Raw genomic sequence first — 19,812 nt, 5'->3', positions numbered from 1 at the left:
GAAGATTCTGAAGACTCTTCACACTCTCACGGTGCCTAGAGCTCCCATGTGAGTATCGGTTCTTCCAGTTACCTTCTCAGTGTTGGAATACTAGATAATGGCATTTATTATATATAATTAGCTCATGAGAGAATTCTAATTATAGCTCCCCGTGATCACTCATTTGCAACAGTTGTTATTTTTGTTATTCAATTTCATTAGCAACATTTGCCCTGACCAAGTCTTCGTTAAGTAAAACTGATTCTATACTGCCTTATTCAAGAAGTTGTGCTCATCAAGAAGGGCCAGACTTCTGGTTAATGTGTAAATAGAAGATGTTTAGCTACCTAAATTAATTATATAACCAAGTCAAAATATCCATTTCACATTAATTTCATATCATTTGCAGTATTTTCATTTTCTGATGCTCAAATTAATCTGATCTTAATTCTTCGTACAAAACAAAGTAAAGGCCTCAGGAAAAATATCTGATTTGTGTTATTGTAGAAGTATTATATTTGCCATTTAAAAAATATTGTCAATTTGTTTGTTGAAATTTTAATTTCTATATTTATTCTTTTCTTTGCTTCTTTTTTGTTCTTATTTTCAGTTTCTCATTTCACCAGTAATTATGGATCTGATCAACTCTTCCAATTACCGGGTCAATGTCTCTACATTAATAAGAAACAGCACTCACTTCCAAGCTTCTGCCTCAAGACTAATTGTTTGCCTCCTTTTGTTCTCGACATCAATAACTGGTATTATCATCAATGGTTTCTATCTATGGATACTAAAATTCAAGATGAGAAAAACTGTCAATACTATTTTATTTTTTCATCTCATTCTCTCATATTTTATTTCAACATTGATCGTGCCATTTATAACCACCTCCTACCTTCAGGACGATCGCTGGAGCTTGGGAACCGCCATGTGCAAGGTCTTGAACAGCATTTTGTATACAGGGATCTCAGCCTCGGTTTTCTTCCTCTCGGCCATCAGTGTTGATCGTTACCTGCTCACTCTCCACCCAGTGTGGTCACAGCTGCACCGAACCCCACGCTGGGCTTCCAGCATCACCCTGGGACTCTGGATCTCTGCTGCTGTCCTCAACATGCCCTATTTGGTTTTCAGGGAGACACGTGATGACCATGAAGGAAGGGTGACCTGCCAAATTAACTATGCTGTGTCTACTAACCGGGAAAGCAAAAAGATGCAAACATTAGGGAAATGGATTCATGTAGCCTGTTTCACCAGCCGCTTCTTGCTAAGCTTCCTTCTGCCTTTCTTCATCATTACCTTTTGTTATGGAAGAGTAGCCAAAAAGATGAAAAAGAGGAACCTATTTAAGTCCAACAAGCCCTTCAAAGTCATCATGACTGCCATTATCTCTTTCTTTGTGTGTTGGATGCCCTACCATGTATACCAAGGCTTACTTCTCACTAAGACCCAATCTCTACTTTTACAGTTGACTTTGATGCTTACAGTGATTACCACTTCTTTCAATACTGTCTTTTCTCCCACACTCTATCTATTTATTGGGGAGGACTTCAAAAAGGTTTTCAAGAAGTCCATTCTTGCTCTGTTTGAATCAACATTCAGTGAGGATTATTCTTCAGAAAGAGCACAAAACCTAAATTCAGAAACCTACATTTAAATTCAGTGTCCCAGGGCAAACATGAACTCTTACCAGACATATATCCTGTGCTTTTGAATAATATTGTTCCTATGTTAGAGAGACCTCTAGGCTGTACTGTAGTTATATTCTGAACATTAAAATGGCTATAAGAGCCCTGGCTGGTTTGGCTCAGTGGTAGAGCATTAGCCTTCAGACCAAAGGGTTGCGTGTTTGATTCCTGGTCAAGGGCACGTACCTGGGTTGCAGGTTCGATCACCGGCTGTGGTCGGGGTCATGCAGGAGGTAACCAATCGATGTGTCTCTCACGTTGATGTTTCTCTTTCTCTCTCTAAAATCAGTAAATGTATCCTCAGGTGAGAATTTTAAAAAATAAATAAAACTGTCCGGAACTTGATTTAAAAATACACACACACAAACAGTGTCTTTGTTTAAAAAATAAAAATAAAAAGGCCATAGGAAAGTATGCAATAGGTGATGTTACAAATGTAATTTTTCCTTTTTTTTTTTATTGTAGTAAAATATTGACCCTTGAACAACATGGGTTTGGACTGCACAGTTCCAAATGTATATGTGGGTTTTTTTCAATAAGTATATTCAGCGCTGAAAATGTATTTCCTCTTATGATTTTCTCAATAATATTTTCTTTTCTCTAGCTCACTCTATTGTATGAATACAAAATATAGGGGGTTGGGGGCTTGGTGAAATGGTGATGGGATTAAAAGTGAAAACTGGTTGTCACAAAACAGTCATGGGGATGTAAACTATAGCATGGGGAAGATAGTCAATAACATTGTAATAACTATGTACAATGCCAGGTGGGTACTTGAAATATTGGCGGGACCACTGTGTAAGGTATATGATTGTCTAACCACTATGCTGTACACCTAAAACTAATACAAAATAATATTGAATATAAACTGTCACTGAAAAAGAAAAAAAAATTTTAAAGAATGTATTATGTAATACATATAACATACAAATATGTATTAAACAACTATTTATGTTACTGGTGAGGTTTCCGGTCAACATAGGCCACCACCAGTTAAGTTTTTAGAGTCAAAACTTGTTCATGGATTTTGACTGCATGAGAGGCCGGAGCCCCTTCCACCTGTGTTGTCCAAGGCTCAACTGTATAACACATAATTTGTTATTTTCACCATTTTTAAGTATAAATCCCAGTGGCATTAACCACATTCACAATGTTTGCAACCATCATCACTATTTCCAGAATTTTATCAACCCAAAGAGAAACCCTGTGCCCATTAAACAATAATGCCTCCTTCCTTCCTACCCCCAGCCCCTCACATGACCTCCATTCTGCTATCTGTCTCTATGAATTTGCCTATTCTAGATATTCCATATAAGTGCAATCATATAATATTTCTCCTTTGTGCCTGGTTTATCTTACTTAGCATAATGTTTTCAAGGTTCATGCATGTTATAACATGTATCAGAACTTCATTCTTTTTATGGCTACGTAATATTCCATTGTATTTATATACTATGTCTTGTTTATCCTTTCTTCTCTTGAGGGACATTAAGTCTGTTTCCAACTTTTTACTATTGTAAATAATGCTACTATAAACACTGGTATATTCTTTGAGTCCTTGTTTTCAATTATTTTTAATTATTTTTAATTTCTGGGACATTTGGTAATTCTGTCTAACTTTTTGAGAACCCATCAAACTTTTCCATAGCAGCGGTACATTCTCGCCAGCAATGTACAAAAGTGCCACTTTCTTCACTTATTATTTTTTATATTTTATTATTACTTTATTATTATTCTTCACTTATTTTCCTTTTTTAGTTTATAGCCATCCTAGTCAGTGTGAGGTGGTACAAGTATGAGTCTTGACCTCTGATTTTTAAGTCTATAGGAATATCAATTTCTAAATACAAATAGTATCCATGGATCTGAATTCTAGTCAGAGAATCTTCTATAAATTAGGCATTTGGACAGGATGCCTCTTTTTTTGATATCACACAAATGATCTAACTGATATGAACAAAAGTTAACATGGAGATGACAAGGCATTCATCTTGTCATATACATGTTAAAATGTAAAGACATTTATACTCTAATGTTTAAGAATAAAGAAATCTTAAATCTCTCTTTTTAATACCTGGAGATTAAGCTATCTCAGAAATATGGAACTAAGACAATTATAAATCTTTAAGAATCTGCCTGGGTAATGTCATAGTATATTTAATTTTAGAATAACAATAACAATATTAATTTGTCTTCCCTGGGATTCAAGTTCACTTCAAGTTTTTGCAATACATTATAGCACCTGAGTTATCTAGGACTATATAGTACCACTGACCTATTACCTTCAGTTAGTTTTTTGTGTGTTGCAAATAGTAATAGATAGTAATAAAGAGATAGTTGAATTGATACAGAATAAAGATACTTAGGCCATAATGCACACTGAGTTCCTAAATATTCCAGGTAGCTTTGCACAAACCATTCCAAACCACAGGAATATATCGTATTCAGAAATCCTGAAAATGGGGATATTAATTACAAAAGGGTTATAGAGAGGAAGAAAAATTAACCTTCATTAGTAGTTTTTTATGGAGGAAAAATAATAGTAATTTGATGCCCTAAAAATCCAGCTAATTGACTTGGTACCACCGCTGCCCTGGGCAACGGGGGCTTGGGCTCTCTCACTTTAAATATGAAGGACAAAAAGCTGTAGATAGATGAAAACTTTCATCATTTGGCCCCTATTTCAAGTTTTTGGAGCCTGGACAGTTTCCCAGAGAGAGAGGAGTAAGACTGATGACCAGGCTGTGGCTCTGAGTGTCCCTGCCGCAGGAAGGGCTGATGCTCCTTCCTTCCCACACTCTCCCAGGTCCTGACAAGCCTGCTGAAGTTTTGATGTAGGATCTAAGAAAGATGGGACATAGTTATTGGATGGGCATAGGATTTTTTCTGAAACAAGATCATGCTTTGGAAACCTAGCAGCTACAGAGAGAGAGTCTTCCGTGTCCCTCAGACCTGCTATGATAACACAGAGGTGCTTGTTTCTGGTCTCTCTTCTATATAGTACTTCATTTCACTTCATTGCAAAGTCCTCAAGAACAGAAAGAATCCTATCAATCACACTATTTGTTTTCTATAATATTATATGCATCTGACATCCAGTAAAAGCTATTTAATGAAAGTTGAATATGGGTAATCACAATATGTGGCTTGAAAAACAACTTTAGGTATAAAATAATAGGATTGAACCAGATTTTTATTTAACAAAGATTTATAGCACATCTACCTTGTACCCTGGCATGATTCTAAGTGTTTTACAAATAAATAGTAACTCACTTAATCTTACAGCAATTCTGTGAAGTAGGTCATATTATTGTCCCTATTTTACAAACTATGAAACCAAAGCACTTGCCCAAGGACATACAGGGAGCAATTGGAAGAGACAGTATTATACAACAGACAGTCTGGTGCAAGAATCCATGCTTTTAACCATTATACTCACTGTCTGAGTTCACTGCTAGAAGGCAATAAGGTTTGGCTTTCAGCCCAGATCCACCAAGTCTGTTTATTTCATCAGAAGTCACCTTCTTGGCTGCAAAAATCAAACAGAAGTGCTTAGAAAATGTCTACATCCACATACATAGAAAAAAAAAAATAGCATTGAACTTGTAATCAGGAGATTTAAGTGGTGGTATTGCTTTGATTCTAGCTTGGTGTTTTATTTGGGGCAGGTTATCCACATTTTCTGGGCCTCAGCTTTCTCATCAATTATATGGGAACATCTCTAAATGAGACTATGTATATGAAATTATTTCTAAAATATAAAACACTATATAAAAATAAGACATTATTTAAAGTTTTTTAAAAGAGCTCACTTTAAATTTTTAAAAATGTATGGTGTAAACTTAAAAAAAAAACTATCCCAAAATGTGGTTTTTAAAATTATTTCTTATTTTTCAATTACAATTGACATACAATATTATATTAGCTTTTAGGTGTACACCCCAGTTACTAGACATTATATAATTTACTAAGTGATCATCCTGATAAATGTCATACCCATCTGACACCATATATAGTTATAATATTATTAGCTATATTCCCTATGCAGTACTTTGCATCCTCATGACAATTCTGTAACTACCAATTTGTACTCCTTAATTCTTTCACCTTTTTCACCCATCTCTCCAACACTCTCCCATCTGGCAACCATCCCAATGTTCTTTGTATCTATGAGTCTGTTTCTGTTCTGCTTGTTTGTTTATTTTGTTTTTTATTTTTATTTATTGATTGATTGATATTAGAAAGACATAGAAACATCGATGAAAGAGAACATCAATTGGCCACCTCCTGCATGCTCCCCACAACGTGGGTATGTGCCCTGACCAGGAATCAAACTGGCAATCTCTTGGTGCATGGGTCAACGCTCAACCACTGAGCCACACTGGCTGGGCTTATTTTGTTTTTTAGATTCAACTGTTGATAGATATGAATTTACTCACATTTTATTGTTCATATTTTTTCCTTTCTTCTTTTTCTTCTTCTTTTTTAACATTTCATGTACACTGGCTTGGTGGTGATGAACTCTTTCAGCATTTCCTTGTCTGGGTAGCTCTTTATATAGCCTTCAATTCTAAATGATAGCTTTGCTGTATAGAATAATCTTGATTACAGGTCCTTATTTTTCATCACTTTGAATATTGCTTGCCACTCCCTCTGGCCTGAAAAATTTCTTTTGAGAAATCAGCTGACAGTCTTGTGGGAGCTCCCTTGTAGGTAACTAACTGTTTTTCTCTTGCTGCTTTTAGGATTCTCTTCTTGCTTTAAGATTTTGCATTTTAATTATGACATATCTTGGTGTGGGCCTCTTTGGGTTCATCTTGTTTGAGATGCTCTGTACTTCCTGGATTGGTATGTCTATTTCCTTCATCAAGTTAGCGAAGTTTCCTGTCATTCTTTTTTTAAATAGGTTTTCAATTTCTTGCTCTCTCTCTTCTCCTTCCAGCACCCACCATGATAAAAATGTTGGTACTCTTGAAGTTCTCCCAGAGGCTTCTTATACTATCCTCTTTTTTTTTTCCTTTTTTCCTTTTTGCTGTTCTGATTGGGTGTTTTTTGCTTCATTATATTCCAAATAGCTGATCTGATTCTCTGCTTCATCTACTCTACTGCTGATTCCCTGTAAAGTATTCTTTATTTCAGTTAGTGTATCCTTTATTTCTGACCAGATTTTTTTATGGTTTCCATGTCCTTTTTTATGCTGCTGAGGTTCTCTCTAAGTTCATTTACTCTTCCCCTTAGTTCACTGAGCATCGTTATAGCCAGTGTTTTGAATTCTGCATCTAGTAAATTGCTTTCCTCTATTTTGTTTAGTTCTTTACCTGGAGTTTTGTCCTGTTCTTTCATTTAGGACTTTTTCTTTGCCTCCTCATTTTTGCAGCCTCCCTGCTTTTATTCCTGTGTATTAGGTAGTGCTGCTACATCTCCTGGGATTGGTAGAGTGGCCTAATGTAGTAGGTGTCCTGCACGATCCAGTGGCACAGCCTTCTCAGTCACCCAAGCTGGGCACTCCAGGTGAGCTCTCCACCATGCGCTGTGTACATCCTCCTGTTGTGGTTGAGCCTTGATTGCTGTTGGCACATCATGGGAGGGATTTGCCCCTAGTCCAATTGGCTGCAAGGACTGGCTGCACCCACTGTGCAGGATCAGCTGTACTAGGGCTCACATCATGGATCAAGACTTACTTTAGTGGGGCTCTGGTGCCCACTGAGCCTGCCCCTTGATTGTGTCCCTTATGGATGCAAGTTGGATGGTAATGCTTTTATGAGGTCTAAGCCTATCTACTGGGTGCACTGACTCTGCGGCCTCTCAGGAAGTACAGGCCGAGGTCAGCCACTGCCTGTGTTCTGGTTGGGGCCATCTAGCATGAGCTACAATGTGATATATAGATGGCTGCTATGTGTGCTGGGCTTGGAGGTGCCCAGGAGAGGCTAAACTGTGAACCAAGGCCCTCTGTTGCTAGTGCTGGGCCTAGAGCCACTTAGTGAGAATTACGAGGCATACTGAGGCCAAATGTTGCTTGGTTGATAGATTTTAGAAAAATCTGAAGCATGAGCCAAGACAGGCCACTTGTATAGAAAAGCCACTATAAATAGCTTTGGTGGAATCACAAGTTGGGGGTGGGGGGCAGGGTATAAAGTAATCACTGGGGTGGAGGTACGAGTGAACATTGATGGCTAGGTTGATGGAGACTCAGACATGGCATCTGCCTGCTGACTCTACTTAGTGAGAGCTCAGCAAAGAAACAATGGCCTCTGCCAGCACTTCTGTCTGGGAGAAAACTACCCTTCCAGCTCTTACCCTGATGCTAGACAGTTCAGTTCCTCCGCCTATGTCCCTGTTGCCTTTCAAGCTGCTGCCCTGGTACTCCAACTCAGGAGTGTGTCCAAATAAGTCTGTGTGGGGGCCCTTTAAGAGGAATGCCTGGGACTCCAGAGGTCCTCCATCTCACCCAGCCACAACCCCCTCTGGTTTTTACAGCCAGAAGTAAAAACTTTTCTTCCTGGCACTGGAACCCTGTGCTGGGGGCCTAGTGTGGGGCTGGATGGGACCAGGCCATTCCTGAGTCTTCACCCCTCCTACCAGTCTCAATGTGGCTTCTTCTTTATATCCTTAGTTACATGACTTCAGGTGGTTCTGAATATTCCAAAAATTTTTTAATCCTCACCTGAGGACATTTTTGCATTTATCTTCAGATAGAGCGGGAGGGAGAGAGAGAGGAAGAGAGAGAAAGAAACATCAACATGAGAGAGACACGTCGAGTGGTTGCCACCTACACAACCCCAACCGGGGCCGGGGACAACTTAGCGGGAACCGAACCCAGGACTCTCTGGTCCACAGGCTGACGCTCTAACTGCTGAGCCAAACCAGCCAGGGCCCAAATTTTTTTATTTTGTCATAAAACCATGGTTAAGTTCTTGAAAACCTACTTCTTATAGTTGTGGTGATCTCATCAACCTCCTCACTATTGTGAATTCTCAGGACCCAAGAGGTCCTGAGAATTTTTATAAACCAAAAATTAGTGGGTCTACTTTGTGGAACTGGTGTGTGGAGACAGTGTTTGGAAACAATATGACTATTAGCACTCCATTATATAAACCTGCTTCATTATATCAGTATCAAAGTAGATCAAGGACAGAATGATTAGACATGTTTCAAATATCAGTTCATCTTCTTTCCTCAAGATATGGCTCCATGTTTTAATGAGATGAACAGAACGCCCAGCTGCTAACATATATGAGTGTTTGGAGTGTAAGGCAGGACGGTGTACACAATGCAAATCTGATTCCATATCCCTGAGAAACTAGGGGTAACAATTATTTACTAGCATAGTTTAAGTACCTGGCACTGTGGAAGGCTCTGAGAACACAACAGTGAGTAAGACACAATCCCTGTCCTCAAGGAGCTTAAAGTCTAGTGTGGTGGTTCTGAATTTGGCTCCACATTATAATGACCTGGGACATTCTTTGAAAACTACCAGTGTCTAGGTCTTATCCAATCCAATAAAACCCAAAATCTCTAGGGGCAGGACTCAGGAATCTATACATTTCTTTGTATGTTCCCAAGTTGACTCTAAAGTATAACCAGAATAGAAAACCCCTGTTCAGTGGGAAAGGAAAAGGAGTAAAAACATCATTACAGTATAAATAAATAAGTGCCATGTTTGGAGTAACAAAAAAAGCCCCTACCCAGCTGTCACTACTCGAAGTTTTCCAGGATGAGTTCTGCAAAACAGTGTAAATGTATAAAGATTGGAAGAAGAGAGCAACAGAGGAAGCAGAATGTACTGGAAGGGAAGAGAGCACAGTGCTGTAAAACAGCACTCCTGGAACTTGAATATGCATATGAATCATGTGACGGTTTGTTAAAATGATGATTCTGATTCAATAAGTCTGGAGTAGGGCAGAGATCCTGCATTTCTAACAGGATCCCAGAGGATCCATTGCTGCTGGTCCAGAGCAAGAAAAGAGGGTGATTGGAGCATAGGTGTAAGAAACAGGCACAGCCACAGTGAGCTAGAAAAGTCAGCCAGGCCTAGATTCCAAAGCCCCTGCTAAAGAGTATGGACTTGATTTTAGGCTCTATCCTGAGGATTTAGGAAGCCACCGAAGGGTCTTAAGCCAAAGAGTCATGGAATTAAAACTGCTTTTTAGAAAGATCACTCTGGCTGCTATCATGGAGAGCTCAAAACTGGAGTTGAGAGGTCAAATTGAACAGTGCTGCAGTCATCCAGTTAACAGGTGATGTGGATTGAACTAAGAAAGTGGACGTGGAGATGGAGAAAAGTAGAGTTGTGTCCTGTAAATTCTATTGGTTCAGAAGTAGAAGAAGGCAGGAACGTTTAGGAAGACTCCTTTATTAATTAGAAATCTTGGTTGCAAACAGTAGGTTTCATTCTGGCTAGTTTAATAAAAAAACTGATTTATTAACGGATACTAAGTAGTTTACAGAATTATTAGGAGGGCTGGACAAGTATTCAAGGCTAAGCTCCCAGGAACAGTGCCCAAGACATGCCTAAAAACGGTCTAGATCAGAAATCTGTGGCTGGTGTTCTCTATTTTAATAAACGGAAGCAACTGCTTCTGCTGCTGCAACTGATCCCAAAATACCAGCAATTTGGTTTTAGGCAACTACTACTGCCAACCAATGCCACTTCTGCGTCAGGTTTTGAACCCTCCTGTGTCTGAAAGCTCTGCCAATACCGACATCAAGAAAATGGAAGTCTCATGCAGAGCTTTTTTATTCACATTGCTCATTTAACCTTGCATGAGGGTATCTAACAGGCATGCCTGAATCCTAGCTGCAAAGGAGCCTGGGAGCAGAGTTCTGACTTCCACATGGGAGAAAAAAGGATACTCACAATGTGGGAATTTCCCCAAATATAGAAACTAACCAAAAGATAATGGTGTCCATTGAATTCAACCAAGTTTTCGGAGTAATTAGCTTCCGGAAGAGAGGGAAAATTGCACTGGGTGAGGAATGACTGGGAGGTGAGACTCCAAGGGCTCTGAGAGCAGCAAGTATTTTATTCTTAGAGAATTAAGGAGTAATCCCCCCTCCTTCTTTCCACAAAAAATAACTCTCACACATTCTACCAATTAGAGATTAATTTGTGTTAAGGGACTGCTATTAAGATGCAAATATACCTTTTAAGATGGTAAAGTTTCATTCACAAGTTAATGGGAATGACTTTAATCAGCTTCACACCCAGCAGAGTGCAGCTAAACACAGTGCTTAGAATATTACTTCTGATTGTGTCCTAGAGGAAGAACACCGTCTGAGTTGGAGGTAAGCCTGAAGTGAATTTTGGAGACCCTGAAGGCAGCATAATATGTGTACAGCAGGTCCTCTAATAACATCATTTCATTCAATATCATTTCATGATAACATTGATAAGACGCCATAGGAATTTAAGTCTTGTTTATGTCAATTAGCTTAGGGTAAAATTGGTTTCTTTAAACATCGCTTCGCTTCAAGTCGCAGAACCTATCAACAATGTTAAGTGAGGACTTAACTGCATGGGGAAGTGCTATAAAGGGATAAACAGAGAGGTATTCTGAAGAGTCAGTTGATGACCGAGAAAAAATATTGCCTAGATGTGGTATGGCTCTGAAAATCTGATTTGATCTCATCTTCCCTCCAGTTAAGGCCAGTCACCTGTTTAGTTTAGTTCAGGCTTTCCAGGAGGGGGTTCCCCTTCCACGTCCTGTCCTTCCCCGTGGGAAGGGATAGACCACAACAGTGGAAAGAGAAGCAGTTTTTCGAATGCTCCTTATTGTTTTCCTTGTCTCTTCACTAAATTCTGGGTTCCCCAAGAGTAAGAACAGCATCTTATTCCTCATATATTTCCAGCACCTAGCTCCATGTCTGGCATGATAAATAAATGTTTATAAACAATTGGATAAATACATGAATGCTATTATTAATTAATTTTGGAATCAGAATTTTCTCTATTTGTGAGAGCTTTAGAATGTCCTTTCTCAAGGATGCTGATCAGCTAGTGTATTTCTTTTGCTTCATTTGCCAAAAGGAGCAAACAACCAGGAGGCTGCCATCTGATAATACTGCTTTCCGTTTTTCATCTCAAGCAAAAGAAATTGAAGAGTGAGGTGTATATAAACAATTCATTATTGAAACCTCTATTTACTTCCTGCTGGAGTCAGTATGAACTTAGTTACAGCACTCAGACAATAAAAATTGTTCATCATTTTTTTTTTTTTCTGTTATCAAATCAAATCTGATTCCAAGTCTCTTCCCCCACAGTCCAAAAGATTCCAGGAGAACTGTAAGAACTTAGGTCCTTAGTGGCTCCTTCTAACATGCTCCTTATTCCTGTTTGCAAGTCCCCTGGAGGTCAGTGGCTCCATCCTTTCCTGCCATGCAAGCTGAACTGGGTAGGGGTGTTTTCACCACAATTAGGATCCCAGCAATCATTCCCCTCTGATGTCTTGACCAAAAAAGGAGAGAAGGGGTCAAGGACCTTGACTCATCTTATGCTGATAATTCACTAAGTCAAACTTCACCTCTCTAAACTCTTGGAGAAATTACAAATTTCCATTAGAAACGTTAACTGCAGCTATCTCTCTCTGTCTTCCCAGCTTCTGACAAAAAGATGACAAAGGAGTCCCCAATGTGACCTTTAAGACCTCTTCAATTAGTGTGTCTGATATCTTTTGCTTGCCCTCCAGATCCACACTCAAGCATCTTCACCTGCTTTCTGCCCTGTAGGCTAGGGCATATTTCCTGGCTTCTGTTTGGGTTTTGCCAATGGGGAGCTCTGGCAAGCAATGGAAGGAAGATGGAGAATAGGATCAGGTATTTATTTCCCTAATTCCCTCCCTAAAGGGTCACCGGGAGTTGGCCATGTTCCTTCTCTTAAGGGTTTATATAAGTCTCTGCCTGTGGATTCCAGACTCCCTCCCTTTCTCCCTTCAGACTAATCATGAGAAAAACATCAAATTCTAATAAAGGGGCATCCTACAATGTACCTGACCAATACTCCTCAAAATTGTTAAGGTCATTAAAAAGAAGGAAAGTCTGAGGAACTATCACAGTCTAAGGAAACATGATGACTAAATGTAATGTGGTGTTCTGGATGGGATCCAGAAAAGGAATTTAGAGAAAAAATAATAAAATATGTATAAAGTATGAGGTTAATTAATGTACCAGTGTTGGTTCCATAGGTGTGACAAACATATACCAGAGGAATTTGATAATAGTGGGGTAAATTGAGTGAGGAGTATATAGAAACTCTCTGTACTATCTTTGTAACTTTTCTGTAATCTCAATCTATTCTAAACTTTAAAGTTTATTTAAAAAGAGAGAACTTACCCAGCTGGTGTGGTTCACTGGTTGGGCATCGATCCATGCACCAAGAGGTCGCCGGTTCGATTCCTGGTCAGGGCACATGCCCAGGTTGTGGGCCTAATCCCCAGTGGGGGGCATGCAGGAGGTGGCCAATTGATGTTCTCTCTCATTGATGTTTCTCTCTCTCTCCCTTCCTCTCTCTCTAAAATCAATTAAAAAAAAGAGAGAGAGAGAGAACTCAAGGTGTTATACATTTATAGTCAAATAAGGAATGTTGAAATGAATTTACAAATGGATGCAAAAGTGGCAAAACCAGTCAATATGCACTGGGTAATAATCAAATATTACATTTTTATGAACAAGACCAATTTGCTTCCTATCAGTGTTTAAAAAGGTTAACTTCTATCTCTACAGAATTGTAAGACAGCCTAGTCAAAGACAAATCCTATATAGCCCTATATGAGCACCAGGTAACCTCCAGAGGCTTTAGCATTCCATTAAAAGGATATCTAGAAATCTCTTGCCCATTTCAAAATATTTCACAGTGTTTTCTTATAGAGCATGCAGATGTCAAAATTATAAAAAGCCCTTACAACAGGATGGCCTGACTTGACAAAACTGCCAACAGAAGTAGACAAATATTCAAAAGGTTATGCAATGCTTTGCTAAGTTATCACAATACTATGAACTGAAAAATAACCCAAAGGTCAAGATAATTCATCAACCTACCCTGAGGAAGTCCTACAGACTGCCAAAGATATATATCATTGCCTTAGAATAAAAAGCCCTTGCTATATTATGTTACCTAGGCAACACACCAGCAAATGGTGCAGTAATAAAATAGGAATTTTTAAAAAGCCAATTGAGCAAAACAACAATCAATACAAAGTTCCACACTAAATTCCATCCTCTACCTGGTGGTACAAACTATTCATGTTAAAGAGAGACTCAGCTCTTTGGTGGGAACTATCATTTTCCTAGGCTTCCTATTTCCACATGAAGGGGCTTCAGCTGGATTAACCCTAGTGGCCTCAGTTTCTGCCTCTGTAAAAAGAGGCTCCATGACAAAATATATGGCTGTAGTTTGGAGCATTTGCCCTTAGACTTTTTATTTCAGGCTCTTATTTAAATGTTTCCTCTTTCCTCAGTCTTAATGCATGTGGCAAGTGTCTTGAAACCAGAATTAACATGGGTCTTTCACACCTCAGTTTCAGATGACCTGGTAAGAGTATCTCTCTCACACACACACACACACAGTAAATTAGTAAAGGGACTTTTAAATATGATCTAGTATCCCATGTTTAACCACAGGGGAAAATGTGCTGATCACATTCTATGTGAGAATTTCTACTCTAGTCACAGTAAGATTTCTTATGATAAATGAATAAATTAGTATTCTGGTTCTATCCCAATTCAAATGCATTTTAGTTAGGATGAATCAATTTCTCATAATCTGATCACTTCCCTAAGCACTGAAAAAAATAAATCTCTGAGCTTGAAATGGGAGCTAGATTTCTTCCAGGCTTCCCTAAGATAAAACATCAACCTCTTCCAGTAGCACTTCTACTGATTAACATACCCCTATGTAAGGTCTCAGGTAAGAGGCTCATTTTAGAGCTAAATCTTAGGAAAAGCTCCACTTATTTTGAGGACTATGAGACAGAATATACTCCCTTTCTCTTTCCTTTTGGCTTTACAACCAGAAAGCTTAGCATCAATTGTAAAGAATCTTTTCGAAGTGGTTCTCAAACTTTTCATATTTGTGAAATACTTTTGAATGTTAAAATTTGGGACAGCCAACTTTAATTCATTAAACAACTTAGAACAACTCTAAATAAGTTATTGTACCATTTCAGGGGGCCTAGAATGCATTCATCATTAACCCACTATTCGTATGGCCTTGTAGAGCCGTGAGAACTATTCCTACTCAGATGGTGATTTTTTTATCCGCACCTGAGGACATTTTTTTTTTTTTTGCATTTATCTTCAGATAGAGTGGAAGGAAAAAGGAAGGAAGAGAGAGAGAGACAGAAACATCGACGTGAGAGAGACACATCGAGTGGTCACCACCCACACGACCCCAACCAACCCAACCGGGGCCCGGAAAACTGCAAGTGAGGTACATGCCCTTAGCAGGAACCGAACCCAAGTCTCTCTGGTCCGCGGGCTAATGCTCCAACCACTAAGCCAAACCAGCCGGGGCAGACAATGATTTTTTTATATACTCAGGAGACAAAGTTCTCTATGTTCCAGTGAACCATTTCCTTTCTTAATGCTACGCTTTGCGTTTGACTTCTAACTTGAAAGAAATGGTACAACATGCTTCATCTTGACATTACATACAATGCACATAATGTTTTGCAACAAAAATTAAAGTTATGTTTCTGTGAAAACTTTTCTACATACTATATCATCTCAGCACTCTAGTCAAGAACTAGTCTTATTTTTTTTTATTTCCCCAATTGTGACTTACTTACAAAATTCTATGTTGATTACTCCCAATATTTTACTATTTTTGTATATGTAGGTCTTGCCTTCTTAAATCCTTTGTGGGGACTTCCGGTCAAGATGACCAGTAGGTAAACACGGTATTGCATCCTCCTACAACCACATGAAAATTACAATTAAACTACTGAACAACCATCATTCAAAATTGCCTGAAATCAAGCTGAATGGAAGTCCTACAGTGTCAAAATTAAAGAAGCCACATTGAGACTGGTAGGAGAGGTGGAGGCACAGACAAGCTGGTCCTACACCCACATGTGGCGGATAAAAATCAGGAGGAGCACCTTGGCTGCGAAGGTCCTCTCTGAGTAGCAAGGGCTCCCCATCCCACATCAAGCCCCCCAACTCAGGGTTCTAGTGCCAGAAAGAGAAGTCCCCATAACTTCTGGCTGGAAAAACCAAAAGGAACTGAGGCTGAGGGAGGCTGCGGCTGCTAGAGTCCCAGGCAGTTCCTCTTAAAGGGCCCACACACAGACTTACTCAGACTAGCACCCTCCAGGCTCCAGCATGGGGGAGGCAGCTTGAAAGGCACCAGAGACATACAGAGAAGAACTGAGTTGTTTGTCATTGGGGTGTGAGAGCTGTAGGGCAGCTTTCTCCCAGACAGACATGCTGGTGGAGGCTATAGTTCCTTTGGTGAGCCCTTCCCCCCACAGGGCAGGCAGACAGCCACCATATCTGGGACTCCAGCAACCTGGCTCACACTGTTTGCCCACCATGGTGAATCTTTGAGGCCTTGCCCCACCCAACTTTCAGGCCCATCCAAGCTGTTTCTAGTGGCTTTACCATAGGAATAGCCTGCCTTGGCTCCTGTTTCAGATTTTCCTAAATTCTCTCAAAAAAGCAGCATCTGGCCTCAGTGAGCCCCATACCTCTCACTGAGTGGCCCCAGGCCCAGGACGGGAGTGCTAGCCTTGGTTCACAACTTGGCTTTGCCTGGGCACCTCCAAAGCCCAGCACAAGTAGCAACCATCTGAATATCGCTTTGTAGCTTATGCCTGGTGGCCCCGGGTAAAACATGGGCAGTGGCTGACCTTGCCCCAGAGCCAGCACACCCAGTGGACAGCTTCAGACCACATCAAAGTAGCACTACCCAACCATTTCCAAAAGCAACACACTCAAGGAGTGAACTCAGTGAGTACCAGAGCCCTGCTGAAGTAAGTCTTGCTCTGCGTGGTGGGCCCTGCAGAGCTGATCTTGCAAGGTAGTCAGTGGTCAGTGAGCACAGCCAGTTCCTTGCAGCTGATCAGCCTGAGTAATTCCATCCCATTGACGTGCTAATAGCAATCAAGACTCAATTACAATAGAGGGTATACAGTCCACACAAGGGTGTACCTCGAGGGCCCATGTGGGGTGATCAGGAAGGCCAATGGACTCTACAGGACACCTACTACAAAAGGCCACCCTAGGAAGTCCAGGAGACAAAGTAGCTCTACCTAATACATAGAAACAAACACAGGCAGGCAGCCAAAATGAGACAAAGAAATATGTCCCAAATGAAAAAAACAGAATAAAACTCCAGGAAAAGAACTAAATGAAATGGAGATAAGCAATCTAACAGATGCAGAGTTCAAAACACTGGTTATAAGGATGCTCGATGAACTTAGTGAGGCCCTCAAGAACATAAAAAAGGACCAGTCAGAAATGAAGGATGCACAGTCAGAAATGAAGGAGGCATTAACTGAAATAAAGAATAATTTACAGGGAATCAATAATAGAGTAGGTAAAGCCAAGAAGCAAACCATTGATTTGGAATATAAGGAAGCAAAAAACACCCAATCAGAACAGCAAAAAGAAAAAAAAAAGGATAGTGTAAGGAGCTTCTGGGACAACGTCAAGCATACCAACATTCACATCATGTGGGTGCCAGAAGGAGAAGAGAGGAAGAAATTGAAAACCTATTTGAAGAAATAATGACAGAAAACTTCCCTAACTTGGTGAAGGAAACAGACATACAAGTCCAGGTAGCACAGAAAGTCCCAAACAAGATAAACCCCAAGATGCCCGCACCAAGACACACCATCATCAAAATGCAAAAGGTTAAAGACAAAGAAAGAATCTTAAAAGCAGCAAGAGAAAAGCAGTTAGTAACCTACAAGGGAGCTCCCATAAGACTGGAAGCTGCTTTCTCAAAAGAAACTTTGCAGGCCAGAAGGGAGTGGCAAGAAATATTCAAAGTGATTAAAAGCAAGAATCTACAACCAAGATTACTCTATCCTGTAAAGTTATCCTTTAGAATCGATGGTAATATAGTTTCCCAGACAAGAAAAAGCTAAAGGAGTTCATCACCTCCAAACCAGTATTATATGAAATGCTGAAGGGTCTTCTTGAAGAAAAAGATAAAAAAAATACGAACAATAAAATGGCAATAAATACATATCTATCAACAATTGAATCTACAAACAAAATGAACAAGCAAAACAGAAACAGACTCACAGACAGAACTTTTTGTTGGTTGACAGACGGGAGGGGGATTGGGGGAATGGGTGAAAAGGGTGAAGGGATTAAGAAATACAAATTGGTTATTAGACTGATGAACCTCAAAGGAAAGGGAAGGGAGGGTGGGATGAGATAAACCAAAGAACTTATATGCCTATATGCATTACCAATGGACACAGACAATAGTGTGGGGAAGACAGGAGGGGGATGGGAATGGGGAAGAAGGGGTTACCAGGGGAGAAAGGAGGGACATCTGTAATACATTCAACAATAAAGATACGTTTTTAAAAAGAAAGAAAGAAAGAAAGAAAAAAAATCCTTTGTGGAATGAGGCTAGATGTTCAAAAAATAGAGAAAAGAAATACTCTTTTGTGCCTACTCTCTACTGCCCTCTTCAGGTAAAAGGAAAGAATAAGTAAGCCACCACCTATTACAACAGTAGTGTCCTGGAGATTCCGACCCAAAAGGAAGGAATGTTTCAAATAAATGGTGATCTTTAAGATGCTAACCATTACCAACCAGACTCCATCTACTCACAGGAAATGTTCCCCAATTTGCTAAAGTCCCTTCAATATGGACCGATCTCTGGGAACTATATACCCTATTTTAAAGAAACCACCTTAACTCCTGCACCCATACGCAAATGGACATTAAAGTTCTTTCTCATTCTAGGTCAAGGCTAAGGGCCTTTATGTCAAAGTTCCTTCCGCCCTGTAAACCTGAGTCTGGGAGTGAAAAAGAAAAGAGACTCAGTATTTATAATGACACAAAAGGTGCAGACAATGCAACTTGTCTGTGCTTTACAAATGTCAATGGATGTTTTTAAATGTCACCCCCTGCAATGCAGCAATCAGATAAAGTGAGATTTTGTGTTTTGTTTTGTTTTTTTTACAAAAAGTGTAAGGCAGCTGCAAGATAACCAGCAAACAGGCAGCTTCAATTTGATGTAGAAAGGGCTGCTGATTATGCATGGATTATTTTCTTCGGTCACACTACTTTGTATGGAATAGCAACACTCTCAGTGATGTCATCTTCTAAAACAACAGACCGGAATGTATAGGCATATTGTGCCAACAGCCCAAATCAATGACCTGGGTAATGCAATCAGGGTAACACTATTATTCCTCATCTAAATCCTCCAAGCCCATAGAAAAATAATGCTAATCTGATGGATGTTTAAGGACTATGTTATGTGGGAAAGAAAATCAAGTCCTTGGTTAATTTTATTTTAATTCTAATATCAACTTACAGGAAACATAACAGAATTTATTACAACTGTGTACATATATATCGTTTTATTTTTGTATTAGTAGCAGGTTAAAGAGTTTATTAACAATCACACACTTTCTTGGATAAGAATACTTTTAGCGAGGATGTTTTTCTAAAGGATTGGTCTCCAAACGTATATTCTTTCACATACCAAAACCTTTCCACAACTGTAGCATCAGAATGATTTATAGTATTCCTGATAGAGGAGGCAGCATTGTCTTATTGTATTAGATTTAAAAGAAAAAAAATTTTTGAAAGAGTTATAGCTTTTAATTTCATCTCTGCTAACATTGTGTGATTCAATTGGTTTATTCTATTTACTTACCTTCATAATGGGCATAATATGGACTTAAGCATATTTAAATTTTTTCCTTGTCTGGAAAAGTAAGCTTTCCAAGCTGAAAAATGTGTCTTTGAAAAGTGTGTAGAGAACAGAACCAATAAGTCTTCTCCCTCGTTTAAAAATATACACTGAGACCTACTAGGCAGGTAGGTAGGTACCCGCGTTGTCTTTGAAGACGTCACTTCCGAGCCCCAGGAGAGCCGGGCCGAGGCCCCGCCCCGCGCCCGGCGCCGCCTTCCCGGCGCGCTGAGCAGAGCCGCGTGGCGCCGGGCCTGGCGCCGGGGCATC

The 19,812-nt window shown here is 39.6% G+C and overlaps 1 protein-coding gene across 1 annotated transcript; it reads left to right on the top strand.

Moving 5' to 3' along the window:
- Window positions 1–610: 610 nt before the first annotated feature.
- Window positions 611–1,633, top strand: GPR33 (G protein-coupled receptor 33). The gene has a single exon (XM_036252551.1). It carries the CDS (start codon window positions 611–613, stop codon window positions 1,631–1,633), a length of 1,023 nt encoding a protein of 340 aa, XP_036108444.1.
- Window positions 1,634–19,812: the final 18,179 nt, after the last annotated feature.

This window comes from Molossus molossus, unplaced genomic scaffold (genome assembly GCF_014108415.1).
Source record: "Molossus molossus isolate mMolMol1 unplaced genomic scaffold, mMolMol1.p scaffold_m16_p_1, whole genome shotgun sequence".
In the NCBI taxonomy this organism is placed as follows: Eukaryota; Metazoa; Chordata; class Mammalia; order Chiroptera; family Molossidae; genus Molossus; species Molossus molossus.
The sequence above is the reverse complement of the archived record's forward strand: the minus strand, read 5'-3'. Positions and strand labels throughout refer to the sequence as shown.

Coding starts and splice junctions, on each gene's coding strand:
- GPR33 (XM_036252551.1), top strand. CDS start 611: ATGGATCTGATCAACTCTTCCAATTACCGGGTCAATGTCTCTACATTA.